The sequence below is a fragment of the Lampetra fluviatilis genome, chromosome 32 (assembly GCF_964198595.1).
Source record: "Lampetra fluviatilis chromosome 32, kcLamFluv1.1, whole genome shotgun sequence".
Classification (NCBI taxonomy): Eukaryota; Metazoa; Chordata; class Hyperoartia; order Petromyzontiformes; family Petromyzontidae; genus Lampetra; species Lampetra fluviatilis.
This window is the reverse complement of record NC_136306.1, coordinates 9016677-9032554: the sequence shown is the minus strand read 5'-3', so window position 1 is coordinate 9032554 and position 15878 is coordinate 9016677. Positions and strand designations below refer to the sequence as shown.

Here is a 15878-nt window from a genome sequence, read left to right as displayed (position 1 = left end):
ACTAAGTGGCGGTGACGTCACCACGACGCTTGTGCCAGGCCATGTGCACCTTGAGGCCACGTGAAGTGTCGAACGCCCGCTGGCAGGAGGTCACGGGGCAGACCCAGGTGCCACGGGTCGACTGACTGAGACGACCGAGATGACTGGCTGATGCACCACCTGTGCCCCCTACTGTGCCAACTTGCTGTGCTTTAGCCACCCGGCACGCCGCTCGTTGTTGTGTAAATATACACACACACACACAGAAACATACCGCCATTTTACCCTCACAGACTAAGGCTGCTGTTAGCGAGCATCTATTTAGGCTGGCATAGCACGCGAGGACAAATTTGACTGAAGGGAGGTCAAGGTCAGGTTGGGATATCACATGGAACTTTTTTCCTTCTTGGAACAGATTTTAGCTACGGATGGGAATGGCACTCGGGTCACGGGGAGCGTTGGGGCAGTGCGCGAGCCACTGTCACAGCACGCCAAGCAGTGCCTCGCATTCCTTAGGCACACGGATGTGGCGACATTGGTGTGGTCAGTGCCACGAATTGTTCCAGCCCACCGGCTAACTGCACTTGCAAACCATCCGTCACGGCCACAATGTACGTGCCTAACGCGTACGGAAATCCGCCGAAAATAAATAAAATCGCAGAACCTGTGCGCCGCGAAAATTTAAATGAACAAAAAAGCGAGAGAGCACACAGGAGCGGAGCACCGCAACCCCCTTCCAACAATTTGGCCAATTTCACGGCGACGGCTCGGCGGGGGCTGCCTGCGTCAATCACCCCCCCCCCTCCCCCCGCTCGGGGAGGGATCCTGCTGGTAGAACGACACCGCTGGGCGCCGACATTTACGGCGACCTCCTCCCACTTGGCGGCGTGGAGCGGCGCTGGGTCGGCACGTCCCAGGGCCAAAAATAAATTATTTAAGTCACGCACAACCTTATTTATGCAGGCAGTGGTGGCTCAGGCAGAGATTATGAATAACAGGCCAAGGGTGAGGAGAAGGGTTGGCCCAGCGGGCGTGGGGTAACGGTGCCAGTCATTACAGGGGGGGAGGGGCGGGTCTGTAAATAACTCCACTCCGGATCAACCCAAAGCGAGCCGTGTCGGTGTTTGAAATGTGCCGTGCGCAGCCCACTGTAGGTCAACACCCCAACACGGTGTTGAAGAACCCGCTAAAGGCCGGCGACGATGCATTAATGCAGAGTGCGCATCACCGAAGGGGTATTTAATCAAATTCCCTTTTTCACGAGATAATACATGTGTGCATGGGTGTCATGCTACCGGCAAGTGAATTTGTTTCAAAGAGTCTTTGCAAACCTTTCGGTTATCACCTTGCACGTATGGGTTTCCACCACACCCCCGCCCCCCCCCCCACAGTTTCCTCCCACACGCCAAAGACTCATTAATGGAATTATCCAAGCATCTGATTTGTAGGACCCTCCTGAAAATTAATTTGGAGACCCAATACAACGAGAGACTGTCGTGGGCAAATTAATTACATTATTATCAATGCATGCCTCGCATCATTTCATTAAAATGGGAATCCAATTTGCATCAAGTGATAATAAGAGGGACCACTTTCAGTCCTGTATAGCCACTTCTCAAAATGGGAACAAAAAATTATACATCCCAATTGAATATTGCTTTAATCATTGACTATTGGATTTACATAATCACTTCCATTGGAACAGCTCGCTATTGTCCAGTTAGATGTGATTACAACGATGCCACCGACAGAAAAAAGCAATGCAGAAAAACACATTATAAACGACATCAACAGGATGTGCACACGCATTCATGTTTTTACCACTCCGTTATCCTGCCTACGAACCAATGACGAGAAATGCCTCCGATCTCAGAGTTCAGGAGCTAAGCAGGGCTGGTGCCTGGATAGTGTCTGGATTGGGTGCCATGGTGGTGTGATGTTAACTCACTCGCCTAGTATGCAGGATGTCGTGGGTTTGATCCCGATCCTGACGTCTGTATTTTTAGAGTGTGCATGCTCTCCATGTGGTTGCGTGGATTTTTCTGCGTCTCCCCCGGTTCTTCGCCACATTTAGAAAAGTGCATTTAGAGTATTTTGCTGCTAGAAATTTCAACAGGATAGGTCACTTCACTGAGCTGTGGTCAGATCGCTTCTGAATAAGACGTATATGCTCAGTGGGCCTTAACCTGGTTAAATTAAAATCGTAAAACTAGGGTGACCACCATAGACAAACAGGTTGTCATAGGCTTACATGCTTCCAAGTCTATGTTCACCGTGTCTGTACGTCAATGTTACCGCATCCATGCTGCCCCCCGACTCTACGGTCCCTTATTGACCAGCCTGGTGAAATGCGGTCTTCGGCCCGGCACGGTGTCGATAGGCCCTTGCCCGGCAGTAGAATGACAAACAAGGGGCTGCACACGTGTGCACGCAACATCGTACAATACAAAGCGAGCCAGCAGAGAATTCCGTACCATCTTCAAGCACACGGATAACAACTGCAGGAGACCTTGCGCAACAGAGATAAACACTCACCTGGATGTCAAACAAAGACAACAGCCTTAGACTGTTGGGGCAAGTGCTGTTAGCGAGCACCTATGAAGGCCGGCACTGCACACGAGGGGAGGGGGGGGTGGGTGGCCAGCACCACGTATGGTCGGCCGCCTTCGTCTCCCCTTTGGCGATGTTTACACACCGCGACCAGGTACTCATTTGAGGCCGAGTGGACCTAGGGGAGGCCCAGGAACGATTCAGCTAATCGTCACTGGTGTTGGTCGCGAGCAGGAATCGAACTCTGATCGCCGGTTTCGTAGCGCAGTGCGCTAACCGCTGCATTACCGCTCTTGAATAAAACAGAGGATTTCCGGCTTGCATTGCGATGGATTTTTCCTCTCATCTCATCATTTGGCGACTCACCTGTATGGTGGTGTTTCCCCCCTCCAGCAGGGCAATCCCCAGCAAGACGCTGTCATGGAAGATGCGATCGCTCGTCGTGCTCACGACGAGGTCGATCACGAGGTCGGAGGCCCCCTCCTGGTCCAGGTGGCATTGGATGCTGGCGAGGGTCATCTCGGAGCGGTTGAGTAATGCCGGGGTCACTGAGGCCTGGCCTGGATGTCAAAGTAATGCCGACAAATGCGCGCGCACGCACGCACAATAATTAAGAATAACAATAATTTCCAGGCCTTTGTCAATCCACTGTTAAGATCGAGGCCGCTTGGACCACACACTTTATCACGCCAGTCAGTTCAAGTTGGTGGTGTGAGGGAGGGGAGCCTAGGACCAGATTGGCGGCCATAACTCGGTACCAATGTTGGCCAGATCGGGAGTTAACTTCTGTTGCTAGTGCTCCATCGCTGCCCCCACGGTCCTTACCCTAAACATCATCGGCGCGTGTCCGTGAAATGGTCGGAGATGGTTGGTTAGTTGGCATGTAATGGATGCATCAATTTAGAAAAAACCATGTTTATGCATTCATGACACGGGCAGCAAATGGTGCGTGCAAGATTGTTTCGTTTCTTATTTGGACACAATGAGGCACCTACGAGATGTTGCGATCGCTACAAATACCGAAAACAATAGATTTTTACAAAGGAAGGAGTGACCGCCAATAAGCGACAGATGAACGTCTCATGCGAGGTGGGCGAATCATGAATGTCTAAGTGGTGGACAAATTCTCTCCACGGCTTTGTACAACTGCAGCTTCTCTACAACCATCAAAGCTCCAGCTCTGACCTCTGCTCGCAAAGAGTGTTTCTCAAACCACCTGTGTTGCTTGTCACTCCCTCCAGGTCCTCTTTCCTTTAGCCCGACCCAACAAAAGCACCATTTTGCTTCAAAAATCTGCCCCACATGACCCGGTGATCCGGTGTAATGTCAATTTTGCTGCGTTCCATCCTTTCGACAAATTCTCTTCCTCTGCCGTGTCGACACGATAAGGGCATCATGTGTGAACGCCATCAGGAAGCAGGTTAGGGAGAGTACATTCGAGAATGTTTTGAGCAAAATCTCGCATTTGGTAACAACTTGGTTGTACGATTTAGAAAAAAAATGGGGCTCATGACATTTGCCAGGCAATGTAAATTGTAGAGTGAATGAGCAGTGCCCGGGGCTAATAATACAAATCAGAGAGCCCCCCTTCCCATAACTCAGTTAGCAACACAAAAACACAAATGATCAAATAGAAAAAGTGAAAAGATCAATTCCAATCAGGCTTCGTCCCTGCCAAGTCATTAGAAACATTACTTAACTTCACATCAACGAGATGACGCCTTTCACAAAAAAAATCTAAAAGTTTGAACTCGAATTCCAAACCCACGTGTTTACCAGCCAGCAGGTTTCACTCCTTAACCTACACCCCCGCCGTTTCATTCCACCATCCATCCATCCATTCATGACCGAAGCATACAACAAATTCTTCTTGGAGCCAGCGCTGGAGTCTTGTTGCCAAGTGAAAATAATGCCCCAATTAAAAGCGACCGCGTCGACCTCATGGGAGCGGCGGGGGGGGGGGAGAGACGCACATGCGGCACCATGTGCTTGGTCCACGTGCCCTCGGGGCAGGTGCGGCAACGCCGCCAAAGTGAGCGGAAGCTCCGCATGGCCCTACCCTCTCGCGCCACACGCACGCACGCACGCGAGTGCACACGAGCACCTAACATTGTCACAGCAGGCGTGCATCTACACGCTCGCAAATTATACTATACACACACACGCTAAAAAAAAAATAAACCCACACACGATCATCCCCCTGCATAGGATTAGAGACTGTTGGCGCAAATACTTTTAGCGAGTAGCGACGAGGGCTGGCACGAGGTGGTGGTGTGTACCTACTACATTGTTAGACATATGAAACGCACACACAATACCACGCAAAAAAACTATGCAGCATTATAGACCGTTGGGGAAAGTGCTGTTAGCAAGCGCCTATTTAGGCGGCCACAACTTATGAAGGAGGCGGCGGTGTGTGGCCACAGCACCAAGTCTGACCCGGCTCAGATATCACCCTGCCACCGATGTTAGCCAACATTCAGGAATCAAATTTCAGGTTAAATGTTGACCGAAAGCTTTCGTGACTGCAGGAATTCATGTTTTTATATTTTGAACCATCTATATGACTTTACCGAAAGACCCAAAGAATACAAATTTCAGGTTATTGGGTTCAGAGCACAGCAAGCTAACCACCGTCACGACTCCCCACCACGCACACTCTCTACTGGCTTAGCAGTTAATAACTTAATTCTTTCACATTCATTGTGGTTATGCCGGAACTCTTATGAAAGACCGCGGCAAGACTTTGCGCCAGGAGCTATCTGCAGCCGTCAGTCAATCCGACGCTGCAATTCAAAAGAGATCCAGCCTCAAAATACACAAAGACACGCGGCTGTTAATGCAAGCGAAAACGGTTGGTTTTTTTTTCCGCCCCCTCATTAAATCCCACACGGCCTCCAGCAGCATCATCATCATCGTCCCACGCTGCTCGACACGTGCTGTGTCCACGTGCAGTGTCCTCACCGCTCCCCGCGGACGTTCCGACTGGGCGTGACGCCGCTCCTCCTCCGCCGCCGCTCCCCAGGTGCGGGCCCCCCCCACCGTCGCGATGTCCCGTCTGCACCATGGAGGCTCCATAGTAACGCAGCAGCAGGTTCTGCCGCAACGCCTCGCCCTGTACCGGAGACGGAGCGTGCAGTACGGAGTGGGGAAGGGTCTTATTATTCAGACGGTTCCAAGTTTTTCTAGTCATTTACGTACAGCTCGGGGTTGTGCAAGCGCACCGTTCGGAATGCTGTCCGGCGTCAACGCTGTAAGCGCTGCGAAACTTCTGAACCCTTTCGCCGTTCCGATGACGTACGCGTACATAATCATCCGTTATTCATCCGGGTCTGTTCGTGTACGCCATCAGAACGGAACCCGGAAGAAAAACTAGATGAAAAACCATATTAAATATATTCCTCTAGTACCCGATTAGTGCGGCTAAGATGCTTGCAGAGATAGAAAAATATAATTTTGCAGGCCATTTCAGGCCTCGCGATTGTAGTACTAAATGAAGCCTGCAACATGGGCCGAAGGGTTCCCAAAGCCCTGTCTTACATGTAACAAAAGTTGCAGGTTCAATTTGCGAATCCTCTTGTGTTCACCACGTCCACGCTGTTGCTTGGTAGTTAAACGAAGATTAATCACAAGCGGAAGATTCACCATGGATGCAGCACAAGAAATAAAGTTGGGGCAAATTATAAGTTGTACATTTGTGAACTTTCAGGTTGAGAAACAAATATGAAGTAACACATTGATCTTCAAGCATGCCAAATTGGGGTTTGTCAAGAAATTCACGACTACATAAAGCTCACGGCAACATGCATCAAATCATGTGTGTATGAGATGAATATTACTTTTACTATATATGTTGTTAAAATAAATACAAATCATATCAGCGCTGTCAAATAACAACTTTTCTCGAATGGAATCGTGACCGAATCATAAGGATTACTTAAATTATCTGGGTGGGTAAAGAGGAGTGGGGGATAGCTCAGAGGTGGATCGTTGCGGCCCTAATGTCCACCGCATGGTCAAGAAACACGTGGCAAAACCGATTCCATTCCAGTGTGTAATTAAGACATCATTACAGGATGGCACGGAGACTTCAAATCTACCATCATTGCTCCTTAAATTAAATAATAAAGCTATTTTCCAGGGGACTTGAACACAAACAGCTAACGGATTAAAATCTGGTTGTGTCAACATCTTTTATAATCAACATTCAAAACTCAAACCCCACAACCATTCAGTGGAACCTTACATCTGTAGGCTGGCTTCGGATTTGCGGCAGTCCATTTAATATCAATCGTGTTTTGCAAGGAAAAAAAACCCCCCACTAATTCCTCTAATCTCGCTCAATATGCGAATACTTCCCAGGGATCTTTACGCAACCGAAACAATTACGTAAAAGCCATTTCTCAAATGTCTCTCCTGCACGAAGCTATTAATGAGATTCACCAGACATGGGGCGGCTCAACAGGCCTTTGGCTGCCACACCGGAGGGTATTTGTTGTTGCGAGCAGCAGTAAGCAGATGCAACGAGTGTACGAGCAAGTTAATATTCTTCTGCAAATTTGGCGAGCCCAGTGCTAGATGCGTGCGCGATACAGCGCATTGAGGCCCTACATCAAAAGCAGGTAGACAGATCAATGGTTGACAATGCGGGAAGATCATAGTTTGTGAAACTATAACTCCTACAAGGCCCCAAGAGATGGCCAGTAGAGCAAGCGGGGTTCCGGAGGCTTCCAGTGTGGACGTCCGAGCATTACACTCTGGCAGGGGACCCTGGGGTTCCCTCCCAGGTCACCAAAATATTCTTAAAAATAAAAGTGGCCAAAACTTTGCGAAACAATGCATCAATTCGGACGGAGAGATCTCAATCTCTCGGATTCTTGGCTCGCAATCCACACTTTAAATCACGTCAAAGATCAATGTTTTAGGCATTTGTGTAGGTATACTGTTCATATGGAGTTCACGGGACCCTGCAGCCTACGTACACCGCAAGTTACAACAGCAGATTTTTATCACTAGAAAAAGGTTTCAGGATTACAAACCCCCCAATTCGGACACTCGCACAAAAACAAGTTGTTTCAGAAGGAGGGATCTCCAGAAAAAAAAGAATTAAAAAAATCGCACACAGACGCACAAACACTCTGATTATCCGCTCGTTATACAGCTTTGCACTTATTAGTAAACAGCGCCGCAACGATTCGTCACCGAATTAGTGCAAACAAAGGGATGCCGGCACCAGCCCCAGCGAGGCGTCCTGCGAGACCGCCAAAGCCCCCCCCCCGCACGCTGACTCCACACCTACCCACCGGGCGAGGGGGCACTTTAATGAGCACGACGTTAACGAGCTCTGCCTAACGAGAGAGACCATCACAGCCCCCGCCGCCCCCCCAACCGTTGCCCCCTTTGCCCCCCTTCTCCCCCGCTGGCAGGCGCGAATTCGCCCACGCGGGCACAGTCGCCCTGCATCACGGCCCAGACACTCATTTGCGCCGAATCTATAAATCACTACCGTTATTATTGTTGTTATTGATTTTGCTGGCAGCCCTTAAAATGTGTCGCGCTCCTAATTAGTGGCGATACCCAATCTGTGAGATTTCGGAGACACAGGAGTGGGGAAGTAAATGGGAACGGAGGGGGAGGGAATAAGCACGCCATTGCACGTGCAAATTAAGTAATTTATAAAGGCAAACAAAGACACAAAAGGGCACAAACAATACGCTCGCAGCACGGCGCGAGACCGGCATTATGCCAAAGCATTTACGCCGTGACGCAAAGCGAACCTCGGCACCGGGGGAGAGGCACCAGCAGGAGGTGGAAAACACGTGCCAAAAAAATTAGATAACAAATGTTTCATGGGGAAGCTTTTGCACTTTACAAAAAAAATAAAGCAAGGCCGTGCTCCAGAAAAAAAGAACAAGCAAAGCCAGAAACGAAGAACACTAAAAAAAAAGAGAGAGATGGAAGAGAAGAGCAGCGGTGGGGAGAGAAGCCGTGGGTGCCTCGGCACAATGAGGCAAGTGTGAGTCACGAGTTGCGTGGGATCGCAACAACATTCAGCTCAAAGGGGGGGTGGGGGGCTTGAACTTGGATTTAATGGCTTTGAGTTCACTCCAACTACCACCACCACAAATTAACTTTTTATTGCAGTTTTAAAAAAACCGATTCACACCTCCGGGGTTTCAGTGTTGGTTGGCTGCTAGGAATCAAAACGACAGCATCGTAGTATGCACGTGTAATTAAATACATTCGATGCATAATACCTTGTGCAGAGGTCAAAACAAAGTGTGTCGTTTTCCAAGCATGTTCGCCGTTTGCACAACAGTTGGGCTAATAATTAAGAATTTGAATGAAGTTATTCGACCAGATTGTCCTTCAATAAGAATTCCCGCTATGGTTTTAGAATGTAATCCTACTTCTTGCAAAGATGCTTTGGCAAGCACGTCAGGGCAGTCCAAATAAACAACATCTTGTTGAGCTCCCTTTAGCGTAAGGCCCTTCTGAGCTCAGGCTTGCAAATTGACCCCCCGAAGACCAAACTGCCCCACAAGATGACAGCTCGCATCTTAACAGGCAACTAAACTAAAGCGTTAAAGAGGCATAATAATAACAACATCATTCATAATTGTGCTTCCAAAATCTTTAAATGGGTTTAATGCCAAAATGTAAAGCCAACCGAGCGGCGTATTGCAACGTGCCATTAAAATCCGTAAAAAAAAACGGTGAGAATTCAGGTGGCGGGTGGAGTGACGCGGCTCTGCACGTTTGCCCATAAACAAAATGAGGTTTGCTTTATTGGGCGGATGTGTGGGGGGGTTGTTCAGTTAGAAGATTTGCTCGCGCGGTCATGCGTGGGACCTTGTTTTTTGTGACATTGAAGGTTACCCAGGAGAGGAAAGTCCCAGGGGCTGCACCACCACCACCCACGGTTTCATTCTCAGGGGATGACGTAACCCCCTTCCCCCCCTCCGCTTCACCCGTTGGTAGTATAACTGCGTCGGTCAAAGGGGAATGCGAGAGCAGAAGAGCACGCTCGCGAACGAAACCTCGACTATGAACAGCAATTAGCCGATCACAAGTCTCGACAACTGCCCGATTTATTGCTGCTTCGAAAACACCCTAGGAGCAGCCCATTTGCCTAATGAGAGACTACCTTGCCTCTTAACTCATTTAACTAAAAAACAGAAAGTACACTTATAAGTTAACCATAATTTCGCATCATTTCGGAGCTATGATTGAATGCCATCTGTTCAGTGGGAACTTCAACACCGTCGTGACCACCACTTGCAAAAGCCGATTTTCAAAAACTTCAGCGCATTTGACTGAACAGTTCGCATGACTGGTTTATGTATTCAATTAAATGCTCAGACGGCTTTATGAAACTTATATTTTTATAAGCTCACAGTAATCTGCTTTTATTACCAATTAAGAAAAAGCAAATGGTCTTGGGGCAGGACACACATCTGGACATAATGACGACCGAAAAGACAATTGAGACGGCTGACCAAATGGGCAGCCAAAGGGAGCAAATGCGTCTAAAAAGCACGACCACGGCAAGAGATGGAGCGATGAACTCAGCTAATGTGCAGGAGCTATACGAATTGGTGCATCAAAAGACCATGAGAGACGGTGCCCTGCATGCAGGGGCTTCCATCCAGAAGTGGATAGGCAATCGCTGCTGCTGCCGCCACGGATGACGACGGTGTAATCTACACGAGAGCGTTGCCGAGGAGCAACCAAATTAATTGTCCTCTGTCACGCAGAGCAGCAATTCCCTGGGGTGTTTATAGACAGTGGAGGGTCTGAAATCCGGCGATTGCGCCCACGCCGCGCATCGTAGGCGGACGTGCCAACAAGAGACGTCTCTTGCGACAATGAACACACACACACACAGTTAGCCCAAAACGCCCGACACGGCAATAAAAGAAACACCCCACACAAACGAAACCGGCCACGGGAGCGCGTCTCCCCCGACCCACGGAGCGGGGCCGCCCCGATAAAGAAAGAGAGAGAGAGACACGCATCCTCCAGAAATATCCGCACGGCAATAAAACGTCGGAGACTGACACCGCCAGGGTCTCGGCGAGAGCTCGCAGGCAATCGTCGCGTTACACATTAACGGAGCGTGGGAGGTGGGAGACACGGCCGGTGGGTCGTTCTGACAATTTTCTACGCCACCGCGTGTGAGGGTTTCTATCATCCCCTGCAAGGTGAAAACACAACAGAATCGAGGTTCGCCGCCGCCGCTCAAGGTGGCAAAAACAAAAAAAAAGTCGTCAAACTGACTAACTGGACCGACCGTGCCCGAGTTGAGTTTCTTCCCGTCAACGGCGGATTTGTGACCGTGCCTTCTTGGGTATGAAACTCTGAAGACTTAAACGCTCAGTGAAGAGGGGGTCGGGGGGACTTAGACAGTTTTAAAACTTGTTTGAGATGAGGCCAGGTGAACTCGTGAGTAACTGCATTGCATCTTACGTGAATCACTATGAAAACTGCACACATTGGATGATTGTTATTTACAAGACTTTGATGATTTTCTTCAGGACACGAGGTTTCTCCCAATTCGGTCTGCAAAGAATGCAGATGCAAGTGCTCTTAGCCAAAGGCTGGCACAGCACACAACGGTTTGTGCGATTAGTACAACGCTCAGCTTGCCCGTTTGCACGGCTGGTAATACCATTGTAAAAATGCGAAAGAAGCAATGTTTTAAGATCGAATTTCAATCATGCAGCATGGGCCCGAATTTTCATTCAGTTCACCGGGGGGAAATAAAATCACCCTGCCATTGTTACATCAACGATTTACGAGGGAAACACAAGGATTCCCAAATAGCCAAACAGGCTGTTGAGGGGGGGGGGCAAGTGCCGTTCACAAGCACTGGCGGTCGATACAGCGCACGAGGCTGGTGTGGACCATTTACCACGCCTGGATGTCCCTTACCACATTGCTAATATTTGTACACACCGCAGCAGGTACTCATGAGGCCAAATCATCCTAGCGGAGGCCAAGGACAGGTTCTGACAACTTACCTACCTGGTGAAATCTATGCCTGGTAATTTTAAAAAACATTGTCATTTGGTTTGTAGTGCAGCATGCCCAACACCGCTCCACACGCGCACACAATCTGGCAGTGGCGATAGGATATTTTAATTGCCGAGGATAAACTATAAAGGTCACAAAATCCCAGGTTGGCAAAACAGTCGCCTTTCAGAGAGCGGTTCCGTCTGGCTGAAGCAGGTCACGCCAAAGTGCAGGCTTTTACATTTTAACAATCGAACCGCGTGTGACGGCGCTTGGCCGTGCCTGGCTCGGTGTGTGGGGGGGGGACACACGAGGGGGAGAGGTTATGCAACAGTGCCGGCAAAAAAAACGGGGTCCCACCCAGAGCGCGTCCTAGATTTGCGAGTCTCCGAGCCAATCGCGTGCCGAGCCATCAGCAGTCGCGCGCACGCAGCTCCTGCTGGTGCAGCACGACTGCAGGTCAATGGAAAGCAGCGCTGGGATAGTAGATTATGTAAGTTATGAATTAGAATACCGCTCTCATGGGTAAAAAAAACAAACATAATAAAATACAATTCTTATGACGTTTCGGCCACAACGCAAGCAGCCGTCCTCAGGTGAAGAACAGACCTGTGGTTCCGTCTGGCTGAAGCAGGTCACCTGTTCTTCACCCGAGTACGGCTGCTTGCGTTGTGGCCGAAACGTCGTGAGAATAGTATTTTATTATGTTTTATTTGTATTATTTTATTATTTCCCTTCTACGTGACTTTACCGAAAGAACCAAGAAGATGAATCCCTGCAGTCACGAAAGCTTTAAATCGAAATTTAAATAAATAAAATTGGCGATTACAAAAACTGTTGCCGAGGAAAATGTTTTTCCTCACCCGTGTTCCCACGTGTCACTGGATGGGAGGAGATGGGCGGGGCTGGGTGATGTAACTGACGTCAGCTTTGTAATGCCGGGCGTGACTTGGACAGGGGTTTTCGGCCTTCAGGGGAGTCAGGATGTGGGTGCGCGGGTGCGGCCGCTGTTTTTAAATAGGGGTTCCGACCACGAACAAGGTAGCCGATTACGATGAAAATCGACGTCTAAAATCGTGAGAACTCAAAAAGGAAATGTTAGGTGCAAGTGCCACCACCTCAGTGGGAGCATTTTTCAATAAGCGGAGATGACAGTTCCAGAACACTTACTACGATCAAAACAGATCGTTTCTCTGCGCATCACAATATATTAACAAAAACACTTGTTCTTCCTGGTTCTTTCGGTAAAGTCACGTAGAAGGGAAGTAATAAAATAATAAAAATAAAACATAATAAAATACTATTCTCACGACGTTTCGGCCACAACGCAAGCAGCCGTCTTCAGGTGAAGAATGAGACACTGCCAAGCTAGGAGCTTATATATAAGCTGAGTTGGAGGTGGAAGAAAAAAACACTTGTTCCAGTGAGCGATAGGATTCTCAATGCCAGCGGCGTAGAAGTCTTTCGGATGGTTGTTGAGCCATGACGGAACCACCGCTTTCACAACCCCCGTCAATGTCGAACCACTTTTAAAAGTGGAGCTTCTTTCAGAACTTCCAAATGGATGGAAGGCTGAAGGAGCTAGGTCTGCGCAAGACGCCGGATGCTCCAGAGCATGACAAAAATCTATTGCTTTCACTTAAGCATGTGGTAAATAAGGCCACACACATTGCTTTATGATCTTACATCAGCACTTTTGGCACCAGACAGGCACAGGCATTTCGGATGAGACTTGTCACGGGTTATTTAACTCAACAGTTGCCACATTTATCCCCAATGTCCACAAATACATGCTCAACTCTAAAATCTGAACTAATTTTGTATTTTAACAGATAAGAGCTATATAGCTCTTTTCTAGAAGAGACTTGGACACAAATGATAGCTGAACGAAGTAGCTCATTACGTGGAAATTTAAAACGCATGTTTCTAAACGTGGAGGGAAAACCCAGAGGACACGGCGAAAAAGTCACACGAAACCGGAAAGAGACATGCAAACTCTAAATATACAAGCATCATCACGGTCGGGATCGAACCCACTACGTCCTGTATAACGGCGAGGTAGTTAACATCTCGCCACGACGGCACCCCAGTCAATTCCTACTTAACGCCGATTTAAAAATCAACCGCCCAGCATGAGAGATGGGGGGGGGGGCCTTGAGTCAACGCATCAACTGGCCGTTGTCGTTCTGCCCACTCGTAAAGTGCCACAGTTCAGTCCATACAGCAGTCGTCCGCACGAAGAGGCCTCTACACCTTGGACACTTCTCGTGCGGTTGCCCACGGGCTCCTGCCATCTTTTTTGATAAGTGTGATGCATCTGCCATCTAGTGGCAACATAAAGATACGTGCAACAGTAACCACAAGCTCAGGGGGGAGGGGCTTTCATCCAGCAATTTACTGAGCATGGTTTAGAAACATGCATTTTAGAGTATTTTTGCTGCCCTGAATGTCCACGATCATGTGTGGCCAGGTCGCTTCTGAAAGAGCTATATCGATCAGTGGGTCTTACCTGGTAAAATAGATAATGTAGTAGCGATGACGATTAGCAGAGAGACCGTTTTAAAGCTGACAGCGCATCAATTGGGTGCCATAATTTAATGGAAAGTTTTTTTTTTTATCTATTAGGATGAAAGCCACATAGGCCACGAGTGAGCTTCATCAATGATTGATTTGCCATATAGCAAGTGCCTAGTTGCAAACACGTTAACATGAAAATGTTACATATATTGGATCATCTTCATGGCAGTTAGCATGACTGAATGTCAGACTGAGAGGATGGAGATAGCCAGAGTCAATGCATTATTTACACTTTCAACATTACTTGTAAATAAGTAAAAAGCGCAATAAAAAAAAAAGTGTGCCCCATATTGTTCACATTCATTAAGTGCACACGTATAATAACGCTCACGATGTGCACACTATAGCACCACTAGACCAGGCCAGTTATGCCTGGAATATTCTTTATCACCGACAGACAAACATAGCCAGTTTGCATTGGAAAAAAGCGGACAAACGGTAATGCATTATCATAGGTGATGAGCACATAATTTCACAACACAAAAATGTTCGTGTGTAAATTACACAATCACATTTATAAAAATGCCACCTTATAGCATTTAAAAAAGACTTTTGGGGCAAGTACTGTTCTCGTGAGCACCTATTAAGGCCCGTACAACACACGAGGGGGTGGGTGGCCAGCACCATGCCGGGCCACCTTTGTCATCTCACTCATGCTGATGTTTACACACCACACTAGGTAACTCATTTGAGGCCGAGTCAACCTAGGGAAGCCCTTCGACCCGGTTCGGATATTCGTTACCGATGTTGGCTGCAATCGAACTTTGGTCGCCGGGTTCGTAGTGCAGTGCGCTCGCCGCTGCGCCACCGCTCCCCACGCATAAATTCAAAACGTGGTCCTAACGCAAGCACGTGTGCTTGACAAGGCTGCCCTCTGTGGATCGTTTTTATCTTTGCCAAGCGTTCAAGCGATGCCAAGGGTGTACCCCTCAAAAGATGCCGGAGATCGGCATCACAATCAACGCTTTGATTTTCAAACCCCCCCCACCCCAACACCGCTTCTTGGTTCTCACCATTCACAAGCTAGGGTTTAACAAATCAACCAATCACCATACGAGACGGAGAAGAACGGCAGAAGTGGAAAGGCAGAGAGCACAGGCTGGGTGGGGGGGGGGTGATCAGGGAGGGGACTTGGTCACACGTCAGTTTCAGCTGAGCTACATTTTTCATAAACGTTGTGCAAAAGGTGACGGCTCACTCCACTAACCCCGAGTTGGCCTCCACTCGTGTCTACTACACTCACATTCTAGCAGCAGCAACCACTGGGCACTAAGTGACGGTGACGTCACCGTGGCATTTGTGCCAGGCTATGTGCACGTTAAGGCCGTTTTGCAGGACGTCACGGGACAGACCCACTTCCCATGGCCTGACCAACTGAAATGACTGGCAGATGCATCACCTGTGCCCCCGACTACCTGCTGTGTTTTAGCCGCCCGGCGCTCTGCTCGTTGTGGTGCACAGACACACACCTGCCCATCCACCCACCAGAGGAATCAATCCACTCTTAAAATCACTTATTCACTCATCTACCCACCCGCATCTTCATAGAACTAAATAGTAACTATTTGGTAAGCGTACCAAGTTTCGTGAAATGGACAATTGTTTGATCATAAACTTGGCAATTGCGGAAAACTCATCACCTCGCCAACATTCCGAAACAATCAACCCATGCACACTCCGAAACCACCCACCTGGAATTACGACCACTATGCCAACACCTCACCCACCCACCACACCCAGCCGAATGAACACCACAC

At 48.6% G+C, this 15878-nt stretch overlaps 1 protein-coding gene across 1 annotated transcript in view; it reads right to left on the bottom strand.

Moving 5' to 3' along the window:
* The window catches only part of LOC144943728 (inositol 1,4,5-trisphosphate-gated calcium channel ITPR1-like), a 152009-nt gene that overhangs the window by 56606 nt on the left and 79525 nt on the right, over positions 1–15878 (bottom strand). The window contains exons 39-40 of the mRNA XM_078871507.1: positions 5494–5644; positions 2896–3089 (exon numbers count right to left, since the gene is read on the bottom strand). Of these exons, the coding sequence (XP_078727633.1) occupies positions 2896–3089; positions 5494–5644 (345 nt within the window). The remainder of the gene's footprint in view (positions 1–2895; positions 3090–5493; positions 5645–15878) is intronic.